We start from the raw sequence: 13,235 nt of genomic DNA on the forward strand, positions 1-13,235 counted from the left end.
CATGATGTGAGCTTAGTCCATCGTTGAGACCCACGCGTATGACCCGTTAAATTTTACCGCACCATGGCGTCTGACTCCACGCCTAACCCCGACCTCCATCCGGTGGTTCGCAACGCTCTCCGCATTTCCCTCAGCGCCAAGGAGTACAAGCTGCTCCACGATTATGCCGTTCAGCGCACTCCCTCGGCCATCCAGAACAAGCTTCCCTCGCCTTCAGCTTTCGAGGCTATAGTTCGGTCTAAGAACAAGCATAATGAAGCTTCCATTCGAACGTCGTTACGCGTGTTTGTATTGTCAAGCTCCCTGTTGAAGCTCGTTGACGTCGTGGCTGGGAGGATCCGCGGCGACCTATCCCAGTAAGTTCTCTCTTATGTATTCGCATATTAACGATCACCAAGAGTATGAGGCGACGTTTCATGTGCGTGGCTGATATCCGACATCTATTACAGAAAGAACACATCGCGCACATCTTTTACGCGCTCTCCAAACTTCCGCCTGTCCATCTCCCTGTCACTACTTCTCCTCCTCCACCGCTTCCTCTATCGCTTCTTCGTCAAGTTGCGTGCCAACCTCCGTACAGACGATGCTCGACCTTTCCGGGATCGCAACCCACGGATCTCGAGAGCACTCACGTCTCGATTTGCGCCCGCAGTTGGTGCCAGTATCGCGGGGTTTGCGCTGGGGTTGTGTCCACAGAAGCAACTGCGGCTGACAGCAGCAATCTACACAGCTACTCGTAGCTTGGAGTTTCTGTTCAATGCGCTAGATGAGAAGGGGTGGTTCAAGGATCGACCTCGATGGTTCGGGAGCTGGTTGCTAATGCCAATTGCATGCGCCCAACTCTTCCATGCTTTCATCTTCGATCGCGAGACTGCACCCAAGGTTCGTTGATCTGTCTTGTACTTCGCACGGTACATACACTGATTTATACGAACAGTGGTTTGGAAATGTCATCTTGAGGCTTTCTCCGAGCTACGTGCGCGGCCGCCCCGAGTCCTTGCCCTTGGAGATACCATGGCCGGAGAAGGAAGATGTGGTGGACTCCTTGGCCAACATTGCCAACCTACGGTGGCCGTAAGTACCAGCAGTCTACTTTTCAATCGACCCTTCCCAACTAATGCGTCTACCAGGGCATTTGCCTCCCCTATCTTACACCCAGGAAGCCCAAACACGCTGCCATCTACTCTCACATCCATCTCCCCTATCACCGGCCCTGCCCATCCAGCAATCTCCAGTCTCTCGTGTGCCTTACTCCACCCAAACAGCCCCAGCTGCAGCACCGCCTTCCTGCACCACATCCTCCTCTTAGTCCCACCGCTCGCTCGTTTCCTAACCACCGTCACTCTAGCCCTATCTCTACGCAACATCAAGGGCCTTATGAACGAGCCCATCAGTTCCATCAACAAACTCTCCAAGAAGATCATCACCTTGACCGCCATCCTCTCTGCATCTACTGGCTCCGCATGGGGTAGCATCTGTCTCTGGAATACCCTTCTCCCACGCTCTGCGCTTCCGGCCAAACGGTTTTTCCTTAGTGGCGCGCTCGCGGGCGTTCCGTTCGCGTTCCTCACAAACAGCCGTGGTATCTTCATGTACTTCTTCCGGGCAGCCGTGGACTCGGCCTGGAAGACAGGCGTCAAGCGCGGATTATGGAAGGGCTGGAAGGGCGGAGACTTATGCATCATTGTGCTGGCGTGGGCACTCATTGGGTCTATCCTCGAGACGAGGCCGTCCGCAGTGCAAGGGAAGGGTGTGCGGAAGGCGCTGGCGTGGCTGAAGGGGGACGGCTTTGCGGATCCAGTTGAAGTAGCGGCGAAGAGGAGGGCGAGAAAAGCAGCTGCGTCGAAGGCGGGAAAAGCGGAGAATGAGTCCTGAGATCTATTCCGTTTTTAGCGAGTCTTATAGTTTCGGTGCACCTTTCTATTCAACACTTGTTCATAGGTTCTCTTTATGCAAAGCGAGGGGCGGGGTTGTAATTATGTATCGCGTGATTGATGCAAATGCCAGAAATGCAACCATTGGTCTTCCTAGGATTAGTATCTCGTTCTCACCAACTCATACTGTCACGGTACTACTTTTGGCCGTCACCGCAGAATTTCAATGGCAGAAGCGGCATAGAGATAGCCCACCTAGTATTTGCCGACCTTTGCTCAGCTGGATCTCCCCAGAAAAAAAAAGCCCATGTATATATTATCAATTGCTATCATGATGACAGGCAAAAGCCAGGGCAATCCGACAAGCGACAATTGTTCTAACTGGTGCAATCGCCAACACGGCAAGCCTGAGACCGCAGTGGTTGCCTGCATACTCCAGAACTGTTGAATGTAGTCCAGAGATGCATTGTAGAGAACAAAAACAAAAAGAGATTCCATTGCGGGGAATCGAACCCCGATCTCCTGTGTGAAAGACAGGTATGATAGCCGTTACACTACAATGGATGATATTCGAGATGTCGGGGCAATTTGAAGCGCCATGAACTGAAGCTCAACTGTCAGCCAGATATCGCTGTTATTTGACCTACTCAGGCTGTTTTGACGGTATCGCACAGAGAGACTAAACCCCACTGGAAATCAATGGCCGAATAGGTAGCAAAATCTTCAAGGCGTCATAGTCATAGCTCCAGAGATAATCTGGTGACAAACGAATACCCGCAGAATCAATTGAGCGCGATTGATTCCCCGAATAGATCCGGGTGATGCTGAGGGTCCAGACCCAGTCTTTTCCCCGGAAAGGGCACCAATCCCCGCTGCCCCAACCCCGGCGGGGGAAACTCGCGCCGGTGATTACCAGAAGCGGAAGGGTTCTATCCTTGTGCGGTGAGGATATCTTGTTTTCGTGTGTCTGACAACAATTCAAGGACTGGCAAGTGATAATCAACTAAACTGATTAGTGGGTGGGATATCGATGGAGAAGTCATGCATCCATCCCCAACTGCATCCCCCTCATGAGGAGGTTGGTCCATTTTATCATCCTCGATGCCTGGATGCCTGCTATTCTGAATGCTGTGCTTCCTCCAGGAATCCCTTTTCCGACCGGTATTCCGACCCACGGAGCCACTCTGGAGGATGATATCCGGGGTCGCAGTGGCCATCTCCACTGGGGTTCAAACCCTCCAGGCGCCTTGCCCGGGCTGATCTCCTACAACTAGTGGCTAATCTGGAATCATTCCCCCGGCCAACTAGACACCTGAGGAGAAGATACTTGGCAGGTCCAGCTTCTCCGCATCCCCTTCCGATAGAGCTAGACCGACTCTTGCTGGAGCTTCTCGTCGTGCGGTTAAATTGCACGTCCTCGCTGTTGTCATTCCCTCTCACTGTCCTCAATTCTCCTCACATCTTCTACAGACTGTTACACAAGACCCCCTTTCTCTAAACCAATTCCTCTTCTACACTCTTCTCCTCCTCCTTTACCATCACAATGTCTGCCAGAAAGCTTAAGGTTGGCTGTGCCGGTCTGGGCCGCATGGGCAAGCGTCATGCTCTCAACTTCTTGCAGCGTACTCCCCGTGCAGACCTTGTCGCCGTTAGCACTCCGGACGAGTCGGAGCTGGAATGGGCCAGGGCCAACCTTGGTCCGTACGGAGTCACGGCTTACAAGAACTATGAGGACATGCTGAAGCACGAAGGCCTGGAGGCCGTTGTCGTTGCTTCCGCGACCGCCGTGCACGCTGAACAGGCCATCAAGGCCATTGAGGCCGGCAAGAACGTTCTCTGCGAGAAGCCCTTGTCGACCAGTGTCGAAATCGTATGTTCCCACTTCCTTGCCCTCGATGCCTTCTAGCAATGCAGCTAACATATCTCTCCAATAGTCCCAAACCGTCCTCGATGCAGCAGCCAAGAAGCCCGAACTGAAAGTGATGTGCGGTTTCTCCCGTCGCTTCGATGCCTCCTACCGTGACGCATTCAACAAGATGTCCGCTGGTGGAATTGGTTCTCCCTCCGTCATGCGCAGTCAGACCTGCGACAAGTTGGACCCCACCGGGTTCTTCGTTGCCTACGCCGAGTTCTCGGGTGGTATCTTCGTGGACTGCTCCATCCACGACATCGACCTGGCTCTGTGGTTCTTCGGTCAGGACAGTAAGGTCAAGTCCGTGTCCGCAGTGGGTATCACCGCCGTTGAGCCCGACCTGCGCAAGCACAACGACCGCGACAATGCCGTCGGTCTGGTGGAGTTCCACAACGGCAAGATCGCCTACTTCTACGCCTCGCGCATGATGGCCGCCGGTCAGGAAGACACCACCGAGATCATCGGTACCAAGGGTAAGCTGGCTGTGAACACCCAGCCTGCTCTGAACCTGGTCAACATCTTCGACGAGACCGGTGTCCGTCGCGAGATCCCCCAGCACTACTACGACCGCTTCGAGTACGCCTTCGTCACCGAGGCGAACGAATTCACGGCCTGCTGTCTCGAGAACACTCCTGTCCCTCTGAAGCTCGAGGGCGCCGTCCAGGCAGTCCGCATCGGCGCTGCCCTTCAAGAATCGCTGATCACAGGCGAGAAGATCTTTTTCGACGAGGCGGGCCAGCGTCTTCCCAAGGCAAGACTTTAGAGAGATATGATAGACACGATAGATTCCTGTTATGACTAGTATTTCCTTCATCATCATGTTAATGAAAAGCGCGATCGCTGTTTAATTGACGCCCTCTCACCACATCAAATTAAGCTAAGCTGTAATCCTTTGTATACATCCCACCAGACTACCAACGACTACTCAGAACCAAACCCCCACGTCACTCCAGACGCACCTCCAGTACTTTCTAACTACTATAACACCAGTGCGAAAATCTCCAAAACAAGATAAAACCAGCATTCATCTGCTCCCAAATGACACGACTTCTTTCACTACTGCATCTCGATCCATGATGCTTGAATACTTCCACCCCCTTAAACATAAATGCAAGTTATGCATGCAACAGCTCAATAACTTAGCAGCATGTACTAAGTGCTGTGCTAAATGCTGCAAGCCCCACACCCCACCACAACCTACCTTTACCTACCCCGCCACTTCCCCCAAAAAAGCAAGCTCCGCCGTTCCAGAGCTTTCAAAGTTGGTTTTTACCGAGATGGGCAATATCCCCCGGAGAGAAACCGTCTCCGGGACCTTGTTTCCGAAGTAGGGGCAGGAACCAATTGATTGGTCGGGGTGGTGCGTGTGGTTATGCAGGTTGTAGATCATGCTGGCTGAATTTATTCTTAGCCGTGGGGGATTAGTGCTGTACTATGGGTGTAGTTAGGTTATTCAAGGTAAGTAGTGAGGGGTTGATGCTTACTTGCTTGCTGGTTCTGCTTAGATCATGGTGATCGGCGTCTGGGTTCATCTTTGATCTGATTTACGTTACGGTGTTCACGTGTTCATCCCCTGCGGGGCTTGGGGGTTGTGTGGTTTTTAGATATCTACGAAGTACGGAAGGAGGATACAGTTAAGATTGAGAGACTTATTGGAAAATGGAAAGGAGCAGGGAATCAATCCCATTCTTTGATTCAAAAGTGACTGCAGTAGGTCGTAGATCATCGCTTGCGTGCATGCTAGGGTGGTAATAGGGGAATAAGAAGCAAAGATGTTGTAAGAAGAAGAAGAAGCAATAAATGTAATCATCCAGCCAAAAATCATACATCATATCAATTCTCTACCACTTGATCACCTTGTTGGGGAAGTACTCGTCGATCAGATCGAGGTAGTATGGCTATTCAATATTTGTTAGTTTGATGTTACCAGTATTGGAAAGAAGGGAACAGGCTTACCTTGAGTTCCTCGGGGCTGGGAACATCGTCGCTCTTGCTGTACAGATCGTATGGGTTGAACGCCTTGACAGCCTTGAACATCTCCTTGTCGTGGTCGTTCATCAACTCGTGGTACGCACCGGCGTTGTGCCAGGGGTAGAACGAGTGGTAGCGGATCATGGCGAGGGCCTCGTCCGGAAGGGTGGACTGGTCCTTGACGACGTGGTAGAGGTATTCGTCGTGGCCCCAGGAGAGCATGACGTTGTCCAGACCGCAGCCAGGGCTGTAGATTCCGAACTTGGTGTCGTAGATGGGGTGGTTGAAGTCCTCGTTGTCCTTGAAGGACTCGCGGCCGTAGATGATGCGCTCATCGAAGCCACAGCCGACGGGGAATGTGTCTCCGACGACATCCCACTGACCCTGGGCGTCGAAGAAGTAGAGCAGCTTGCCCAGGTCGTGGATGAGACCGGTCAGCTGCATCCAGCGGGGCTTGCCGTCGCGGCGGATGGCCTCGGCGGATTGCAGGAGGTGCTCGATCTGGGAGAGGCTGGTGTCCGGGTCGGACTCGTCGATGAGGGTGTTGAGCTTCTCCATGGCCTCCCAGATGGTCATCTCAGCGCGGGTCTTGGAGTGGAACTCATTGCGGGCCTTGAGGTTGTAGGCCACGGTTTGCTTGGTGTGCTGTTCCTTGTAGAAGTTCTTGACCCGGTCGCAGGCGTCTTCGTACTGACGGAACTTGGTCTTGTCCTTGTTCTTGTCGAACTCGGACTCTTCGTACAGACCCTTCTCCTGCTTCTTCATGTTGTCCTTGAGGACATTGACATTGTCGATGGCGTCCGACAGCTCCTCAAGAGCCTGTCCGTCACGCTTGGTGTTGAACACCGGGGATTCAGGAGCTACGGCGACAGGTGCCATTGTGATTGTAACTTTTAAGGATATATGAAAGAAGAAAGTGTGTTGAGCTTTGGGGTATCAAAGAAATGCTCTGGGGTTTGTTGCTGGAAGAAAACAGGCTTGAGGAGCAGGAGCATAAATATCAATGTTTCACACACTAGAAGACCGAAAATGTATGGTAATTCCGAAAGACCGACGCCTGCCAGTCCTTGTGTGGATGACGTTGTATGATTCTAGAAATCCGAAGAGAATTGATCGTCGAGACCATGGCGCTGGAGTCCTGGGGAGTGGGAGCATGACTGGAGCCCGGAAAGTGGCTTCCGCAGGCAGAGAATGTCGGTGATATGCCTATAGGGATCGCCCCCGCCAGCGTGGAACGTGCGGCGATCTGTCCTACAGATCTGGATCCAACGGATACGCTCAGCGTTGCGGAGCAGTGAAATCATCCCATTCCAGCCCCAGTCTTGGCTGCTGCTGTGGGCGCATTTAAGGATACTGGTTTCCGACGCGGACGAACCTCGGGTTCACGCACGGCCCGTTGTCCTCCAAAGAGATTCCCTTCATTGCTAAACTTGTATCTTCTGCAATATCTTTGGCTGTGTGCCGTGGCGATCATGACAATGATCGCTTAACTTTGATCTTCCTGTCCTGATTCTCGTCGCGATCTCAACATTCCTGGGCGCACACACGATCGCTGCAAGGTCGGATTTCAGTCTGCCAGTCGCGCGTACTGAGCCAGTGTCCCTGAGAAGTGGAGCTGATTGCAACGGGGTTGACGGCTATCGAACAATAAGCTTCCCGCAATTGGGGTTGCCGCCTTCTTGCTGTTGTATTGCCCTTTGCTATTCTGTGGGTGAATAATTGGGCCCAACAAGCGACATGTGCTTGAAGCAGTCATCGTACGTTGACTGAAGAAGGAGTGACTATGTGGCCGTTGATGGGAGGGACTTAGAGAGGATGAAGATGGACAGGCGAAGCTGGAGAGGGTCTCGGACTCATTTGGCCCGAATGGCGGGGATGCGGAGGGGCAGCGTGGGGGTCGCCCTTTTCTTCCCCTCCTCTCCCCCACCCTCTCCAACAGCTTTATCCTCGTCTTTTTGTCGTCTATCTGTCTTCTTCTCCTCTTCCTCACCCTCACGCAGTCTCTACACACCTTCTTCCCTCCAATTCTCTTCACATATCGCCAAAATGGGTTCGACTTCGACCGTCGCAGACACTCGCTTCAAGCTGAACACCGGGGCTGAGATCCCTGCTCTCGGACTCGGTATGGCTTATCTCCAGATAACCACAAGGTCTTTCTGGCTAATATCTGTGCAGGAACCTGGCAGTCAGGTCCTGGAGAGGTCGAAAAGGCCGTGGCCCATGCCATCTCCGTTGGATACAGACACATTGATACCGCTTTCGCCTACGGCAACGAAGGAGAAGTTGGCAAGGGTATCAAGGCGGCCATCGAGTCTGGAGTTGTCAAGCGAGAGGAACTCTTCGTGACCACCAAGCTCTGGAGCACATGGCACTACCGTGTGGAACAGGCTCTGGACCAGAGCTTGAAGAATTTGGGGCTGGACTATGTTGACCTCTACCTGGTCCACTGGCCTGTGGCCATGAACCCTAACGGTGAGTCCTGCGTTATTCAGATTCAGTGTGATGCGCATATTGACATCGCGAAGGAAACCACCCCAACATCCCCACCCTTCCCGACGGTTCCCGCGACCTCCACCTCAACCACTCCCATATCAACACCTGGAAGGATATGGAGAAGCTTGTCGGCAGCGGAAAGACCAAGGCCATCGGTGTCTGCAACTACAGCAGACCCTACCTTGAGGAGCTCCTCGCCCAAGCCACCGTGGTTCCGGCCGTCAACCAGATTGAGAACCACCCCTGCTTGCCCCAGCAGGAGGCTGTTGACTTCTGCAAGGAGAAGGGCATTCACATCACCGCATACAGCCCTCTCGGCAGCACGGGTAGCCCACTGTTGACGGCAGAGCCCATCGTCGAGGTTGCCAAGAAGAAGGGTGTTGACCCGGCCACGGTCTTGCTGAGCTGGCACAGTACGTATCTCCCATGTCAAATGCTGCGAGAATCATCTCTAACTAGCTCATCCGTATAGTCAGCCGTGGCTCTTCCGTCCTTGCCAAGTCCGTGAACCCCTCTCGGATTGAGGGTAACCGCAACCTGGTGGCATTGGATGATGCTGATATGGCCACCATTGCCAAGTACACGAATGACTTGGCCTCGAAGAACGCCTTCCAGCGTTTTGTCTTCCCTCCTTTCAAGCTCGACTTTGGATTCCCGGACAAGATCGGCCGTGTATAAGCTCCTGGTGAGTGGTCCACGGTCTAGGATGTTAGCAATCAAGCCTGTATAGAAGTATAGATGGTCTCGGGAAATGTATAGCTCATAGAGCAGAGATGTCTGTGCATTTCTTCCTACTTTACTGTGCATAATGAAAATGAAACTGTTATGATATCCATCTGGCATGTCCGCCAACTCCCATGCAGAAAAGAATAAGAACGAAAAACAAACTCCAGGGCTATTCAATGTGAGCACGTGCACATCCTCCAGTGAATCTCGCAATAGTAACGCCTTCCAGCAAGCGACAAGACCGCACAAAACACAAAGAAATGCCTAGATGTGAAAATAAGAACCCAATACTGCTTCGCTTCACCGCTCCAGCTCTGTTTACTTTACCTCCCTCGCGTGCTCCTTCATCTTCCTCCCTTCCTGTGTTATCCACCTCAACCTTCCTACCTTTCCATCTCAAGCACCTTTCGTTTGTCTTCATCACCTGCACACAGGAGCCACACATAGCATCAAGTAGGCGTGCCACCCCTCTCTTCCACGTCAACAGGGAGAGCAGGAGTGGTTCGCTACTGTTTGGCGTCTGGCGACCGACAACCAATCCACTCCCTCTCCAGGCTGACTTCTGTTGTCACCGTCACGGGTCCTTGGCCTTGCTTGCAGACACTCTTGAAGACGAGATATTCCCCGTAACCCAACTCCTTCGTCTCACTGGGGAGGTTCTTCTCATTAATCTCGCCTTTCTTGCCAAGCTCTCGCAGTGCCTGCAGCCGTCGTGATTCCCTCTCACTCATTATCGCTTGTGCGAGGTTGTTTGACAGTACGCGACGTGAACTCAAAGTTCTGAACACCTCTTGCAGATGCACGAACGGGAGGCTGATCAGCACAGCGGAGGCGACCAAGGTCTCGCGGTTTGGCTTGCTCTCAGTCGTTGTTGAGTTCGCGGAGGCAGATCCCGGCTCAGAGCCTATGACACCAGGTCCAGTGTTCAAGCTCTCTGGGATACGGTTTGGAACATGCAGGCTTTGGGCTTGGGAGTACAAGACGAACTTGTCATCGATGCTCTCGGCGATGAACGACAACGCGGCTCTGACCAGCAATGGGGCCCAGATGTCTCGGAGCTGTCGGTTTCTGACCAGGACATGTCCGGACCGAGTATGATTGGCGCGAGGACTGCCCGGAGGAGTTTCGGTGCCCTCCAGAATAATTGAGAATCTATCCACACGGAGACCAAAGTGGATGATTGTTTCGACAGTGCTCCAGTCGATCAGCTCCAGTGCCATTCTGATGCCTGCCTCGAGGACGCCACTGACGTGAAGGAAGGCTCCAGATGCAGCGTACGAAAAGGCCAAATCGAGCATGGCTGTTCTGATCGGGAATGGGTACATGCTTTGAGACTCTTCGGTGTACCCTAGTACTGCAAGGGCCTCGGTTCTCAGCTGCTCGCCGTGGAGAAGTGGTGCCCCATACAGGTTGCGAATCGCTTGCTCGAATCCCTGTATCAAGTTGACTTGGTCACCCAGTGTCACAGCAATTTCGCGGTGTCCTTCCCGATAAAGTTGAGTCCGCAGGAGCGCGGCAACGAACGGGCTGCGAGCGATAACGGCCACCTGCACGGGGATGATGGTGGATTGGTACAAGCCATTGCTCGACGACGTCAGTTTGAAGTGAAAATCACAAAGCTCACGACTTTCGAACAACTGAATGAGATGTGTCGAAAGTGAATCCACACCCTTGCCCTTTTCATCTACCACGCCTGACACTCTGTTAGCTTTGAAATCCGAACAGAGTGTCATTTACACAATCAACTCACTTTTCTTTCCAATCGAAGTGTTGCGTTCAGCAACCGTACTACCGCCTTCCACACCTTGACCGACATCGCTGGGTGTCTCAGTGTCGCTCTTGGCCGACACAGTGTTGAGATATGTCAAGCAGGTGCAGCAGTCGCCTTTGTGGTGCGAACAACAGCAAGACGATCTCGGGGGACAGTTGCATCCTTGAATGGGCTTATGAACACAGCAGCTTGGATCAAAGCGGCAAGGAGCCCGCATGTGAGCCCGACAGTACTGTTGAGTTTCTCTGTCGTTAGCATCACGATAATGGTCCTGGCTATTTAGGTTCATCGGATCGAGAGCCCGAAGTACGTACAGCTTCTTCAGAAGAATAGTTCACGACTGAGGTGGAAGGTTGCGAATTGTTGCCAGTGACACGCATCTCACTCACTGGACTGTGCTGCGAACGGTTGACTTGCGAAAGATTGTCGACACTACCAGTGTCAGGTCGTTGCTGGCTAATGGACGAAGTATCCGACTTAGCAGGCACAGATCTCTGGGACGAGCTAGCCTGAGCATTAGAGTTGCGTTCCTCTTGGATTTGGCGTTCGAGTCTTTCTTTTCTTTTCATCGCTTCCAAGATCTTCGCCTTGAGAACAGCTGCTTCGGCGACCGGTGCCATTCTGGCCACCGGCGAGTTGGTCACCACCGAAGAGGCAGGCTCGCCAATGCTTGTGTCCTCTCCCGCGCTGGAATAGGGTGGAGGCAAATTATCACCATTCTTGACTTCTTCACCACCAGCAGCAGTAGAAATGGCGCTATCAGTAGCAGCAACAACATCATCAACACGATGGTCATCGCCGTTCTCAGTCTGCTTCTGTTGCTGTCCCTCCTTGGCCACGTCACAGCCACTATCAACGACAGCAACAACAACATTGTCCTCGACCGCGACTTCAACCTCAACAGCTTTGCCTTTTCCCTTGTTTTTGTTTTTCTTATTGTTACTCTTCTTCTTCGACTTACTTTTCTTGTTGGCCTTGCGCTGTTCGGTCGGTCCGTCCACTTGCGGCACGGAAGGGAGGACAGGGTCCGCAGACTTAGTCCGACGAATTTCCGGGCCCATCTCGCCGCGCTTTCGTGAGATCCAGAAGTACGTGTCGAGGTCTTCAATGACGCAGGGTAATTCGGACGTGCAGAAAGACTCGCTTCGACGTGGCATAACGACGTACACCACTAAACGCGGCATGAGCAAGAGAAAAGGGATTAAGAAAGAGAAAGAAAGAAACAACACAACGACGAATGAATATTCATACTCACCTAACTCGCGTTTCCTCCTCGCCTATCGAAATAGTTTTGCAATCCAGAATCAACACAGCAAAGATTGATGGGAACTATTGTCGAACCGATTATCGATCAGCTTCTTAATGATGATGATGATGATCTTCTCAACACCAACCACTCACCTAATCCTAAGAAACCTTGACGATGATGATTCAGAGTCTGACTTAAAGTACTATTTCTCGGAGAGATAGATGTAGTCAGAGCTTTAACACACGAAAAAGAAAAGGAAAAGAAAACTGATATGTTGTTTACATTCTTACTAATTCACTATGAAAAACCACACACCCAGAGAGATAGTTTACTAAATTGATCAAACAAAACGGTTTCTCTGTTGCTTTGCTTTTCGTGCTTTAGAATCTCCAACCGTATGGGTAATTCAGTTCCCTAGACGATCATGCAACAGCAGTATGACTTCTTCCCGTGGAGTGAGTGCGGATCTGCACGGAGACTTTGGTCTTGATACTGTTGTAGAACCTATCATACTTGGTTTTTTCCTTCGAAAGAAATTCAGTTCGATAGCTAGATACCTAGTAAATCACCTAACTACATCTGCACATCAAAAACCCCTCCTTTGGAATCAAAATCCATGAAAGGAAGAAAAGGAATGCATGCATCTCATATCTACACGTGAATCCCATAACGGAGATGGTGGTGAGGTTTGCGCAGACATCGTGCAGAACAGGGCTTTCTGAAACACGTGACCCACTCCGTTCTTCGTTTCTGCACAACCTTACTATTTTTGGGCTCGTTTTGGCCTGACGATTTGTTTATTACGGGTGAATGGAGGTGTCTGGCTTCACTGGGCTGACTTGCTGGCTTGCTAGGTTGGTAGAGGTTTTGCTTGGCTGGCGTGTTGGTCGGTGTGTTGGCTGCTCTTTCTGCTACAAGTGGCTGGAGTCGAAGATCTAAAGGGATTTGACGATATAGGCTTGCTTTTCTGGATTGGAGTGAATACTACGAGGGATGGTAGGAAGGGTTGTCAATGAAGTAGTCATTTACTATTATTACTAGGGATAGGAAGGATATTTTTAATAATCTTTGGATTATCTTTCAGTATTGATAGGCTAAACCTAGGTTTGTGGGATATGTTATGATATGATATAGAACACAAGGAAAATCCGCTAGACGAGATATGATAATGAATGGGAAAATGAACACACACAGAATAGGAAACAATGACAGCCGGGTCCTGTCCGCTCAACATAACGC

General features: G+C 51.7%; 5 protein-coding genes and 1 non-coding gene across 6 annotated transcripts; 3 read left to right on the forward strand and 3 right to left on the reverse strand.

Moving 5' to 3' along the window:
- Positions 1–63: 63 nt before the first annotated feature.
- AtWU_09720 (uncharacterized protein) lies at positions 64–1,875 on the forward strand (the record flags this gene model as incomplete). Its single annotated transcript, XM_035504826.1, has 4 exons — positions 64–356; positions 450–882; positions 938–1,074; positions 1,131–1,875. 4 exons carry the CDS (start codon positions 64–66, stop codon positions 1,873–1,875), a joined length of 1,608 nt encoding a protein of 535 aa, XP_035360719.1.
- A 491-nt stretch (positions 1,876–2,366) lies between these two features.
- On the reverse strand, positions 2,367–2,438 carry AtWU_t240. The gene has a single exon. It is a non-coding gene; the product is annotated as a tRNA-Glu (tRNA).
- Positions 2,439–3,417: 979 nt separating this feature from the next.
- AtWU_09721 (putative NAD binding Rossmann fold oxidoreductase) lies at positions 3,418–4,549 on the forward strand (the record flags this gene model as incomplete). The annotated part of the gene is made up of 2 exons (XM_035504827.1): positions 3,418–3,744; positions 3,809–4,549. 2 exons carry the CDS (start codon positions 3,418–3,420, stop codon positions 4,547–4,549), a joined length of 1,068 nt encoding a protein of 355 aa, XP_035360720.1.
- Positions 4,550–5,627: 1,078 nt separating this feature from the next.
- AtWU_09722 (inositol oxygenase) lies at positions 5,628–6,636 on the reverse strand (the record flags this gene model as incomplete). Its single annotated transcript, XM_035504828.1, has 2 exons — positions 5,628–5,684; positions 5,743–6,636. The coding sequence occupies 2 exons, from the start codon at positions 6,634–6,636 to the stop codon at positions 5,628–5,630; spliced, it is 951 nt and encodes a 316-aa protein (XP_035360721.1).
- Positions 6,637–7,803: 1,167 nt separating this feature from the next.
- On the forward strand, positions 7,804–8,928 carry AtWU_09723 (putative glycerol dehydrogenase; the record flags this gene model as incomplete). The annotated part of the gene is made up of 4 exons (XM_035504829.1): positions 7,804–7,879; positions 7,933–8,229; positions 8,283–8,663; positions 8,723–8,928. The coding sequence occupies 4 exons, from the start codon at positions 7,804–7,806 to the stop codon at positions 8,926–8,928; spliced, it is 960 nt and encodes a 319-aa protein (XP_035360722.1).
- Positions 8,929–9,482: 554 nt separating this feature from the next.
- Positions 9,483–11,904, reverse strand: AtWU_09724 (uncharacterized protein; the record flags this gene model as incomplete). Its single annotated transcript, XM_035504830.1, has 4 exons — positions 9,483–10,669; positions 10,727–10,814; positions 10,877–10,990; positions 11,062–11,904. 4 exons carry the CDS (start codon positions 11,902–11,904, stop codon positions 9,483–9,485), a joined length of 2,232 nt encoding a protein of 743 aa, XP_035360723.1.
- Between the last annotated feature and the right edge of the window lie 1,331 nt (positions 11,905–13,235).

Source organism: Aspergillus tubingensis, assembly GCF_013340325.1.
Source record: "Aspergillus tubingensis WU-2223L DNA, scaffold_11, whole genome shotgun sequence".
NCBI classification, from domain to species: Eukaryota; Fungi; Ascomycota; class Eurotiomycetes; order Eurotiales; family Aspergillaceae; genus Aspergillus; species Aspergillus tubingensis.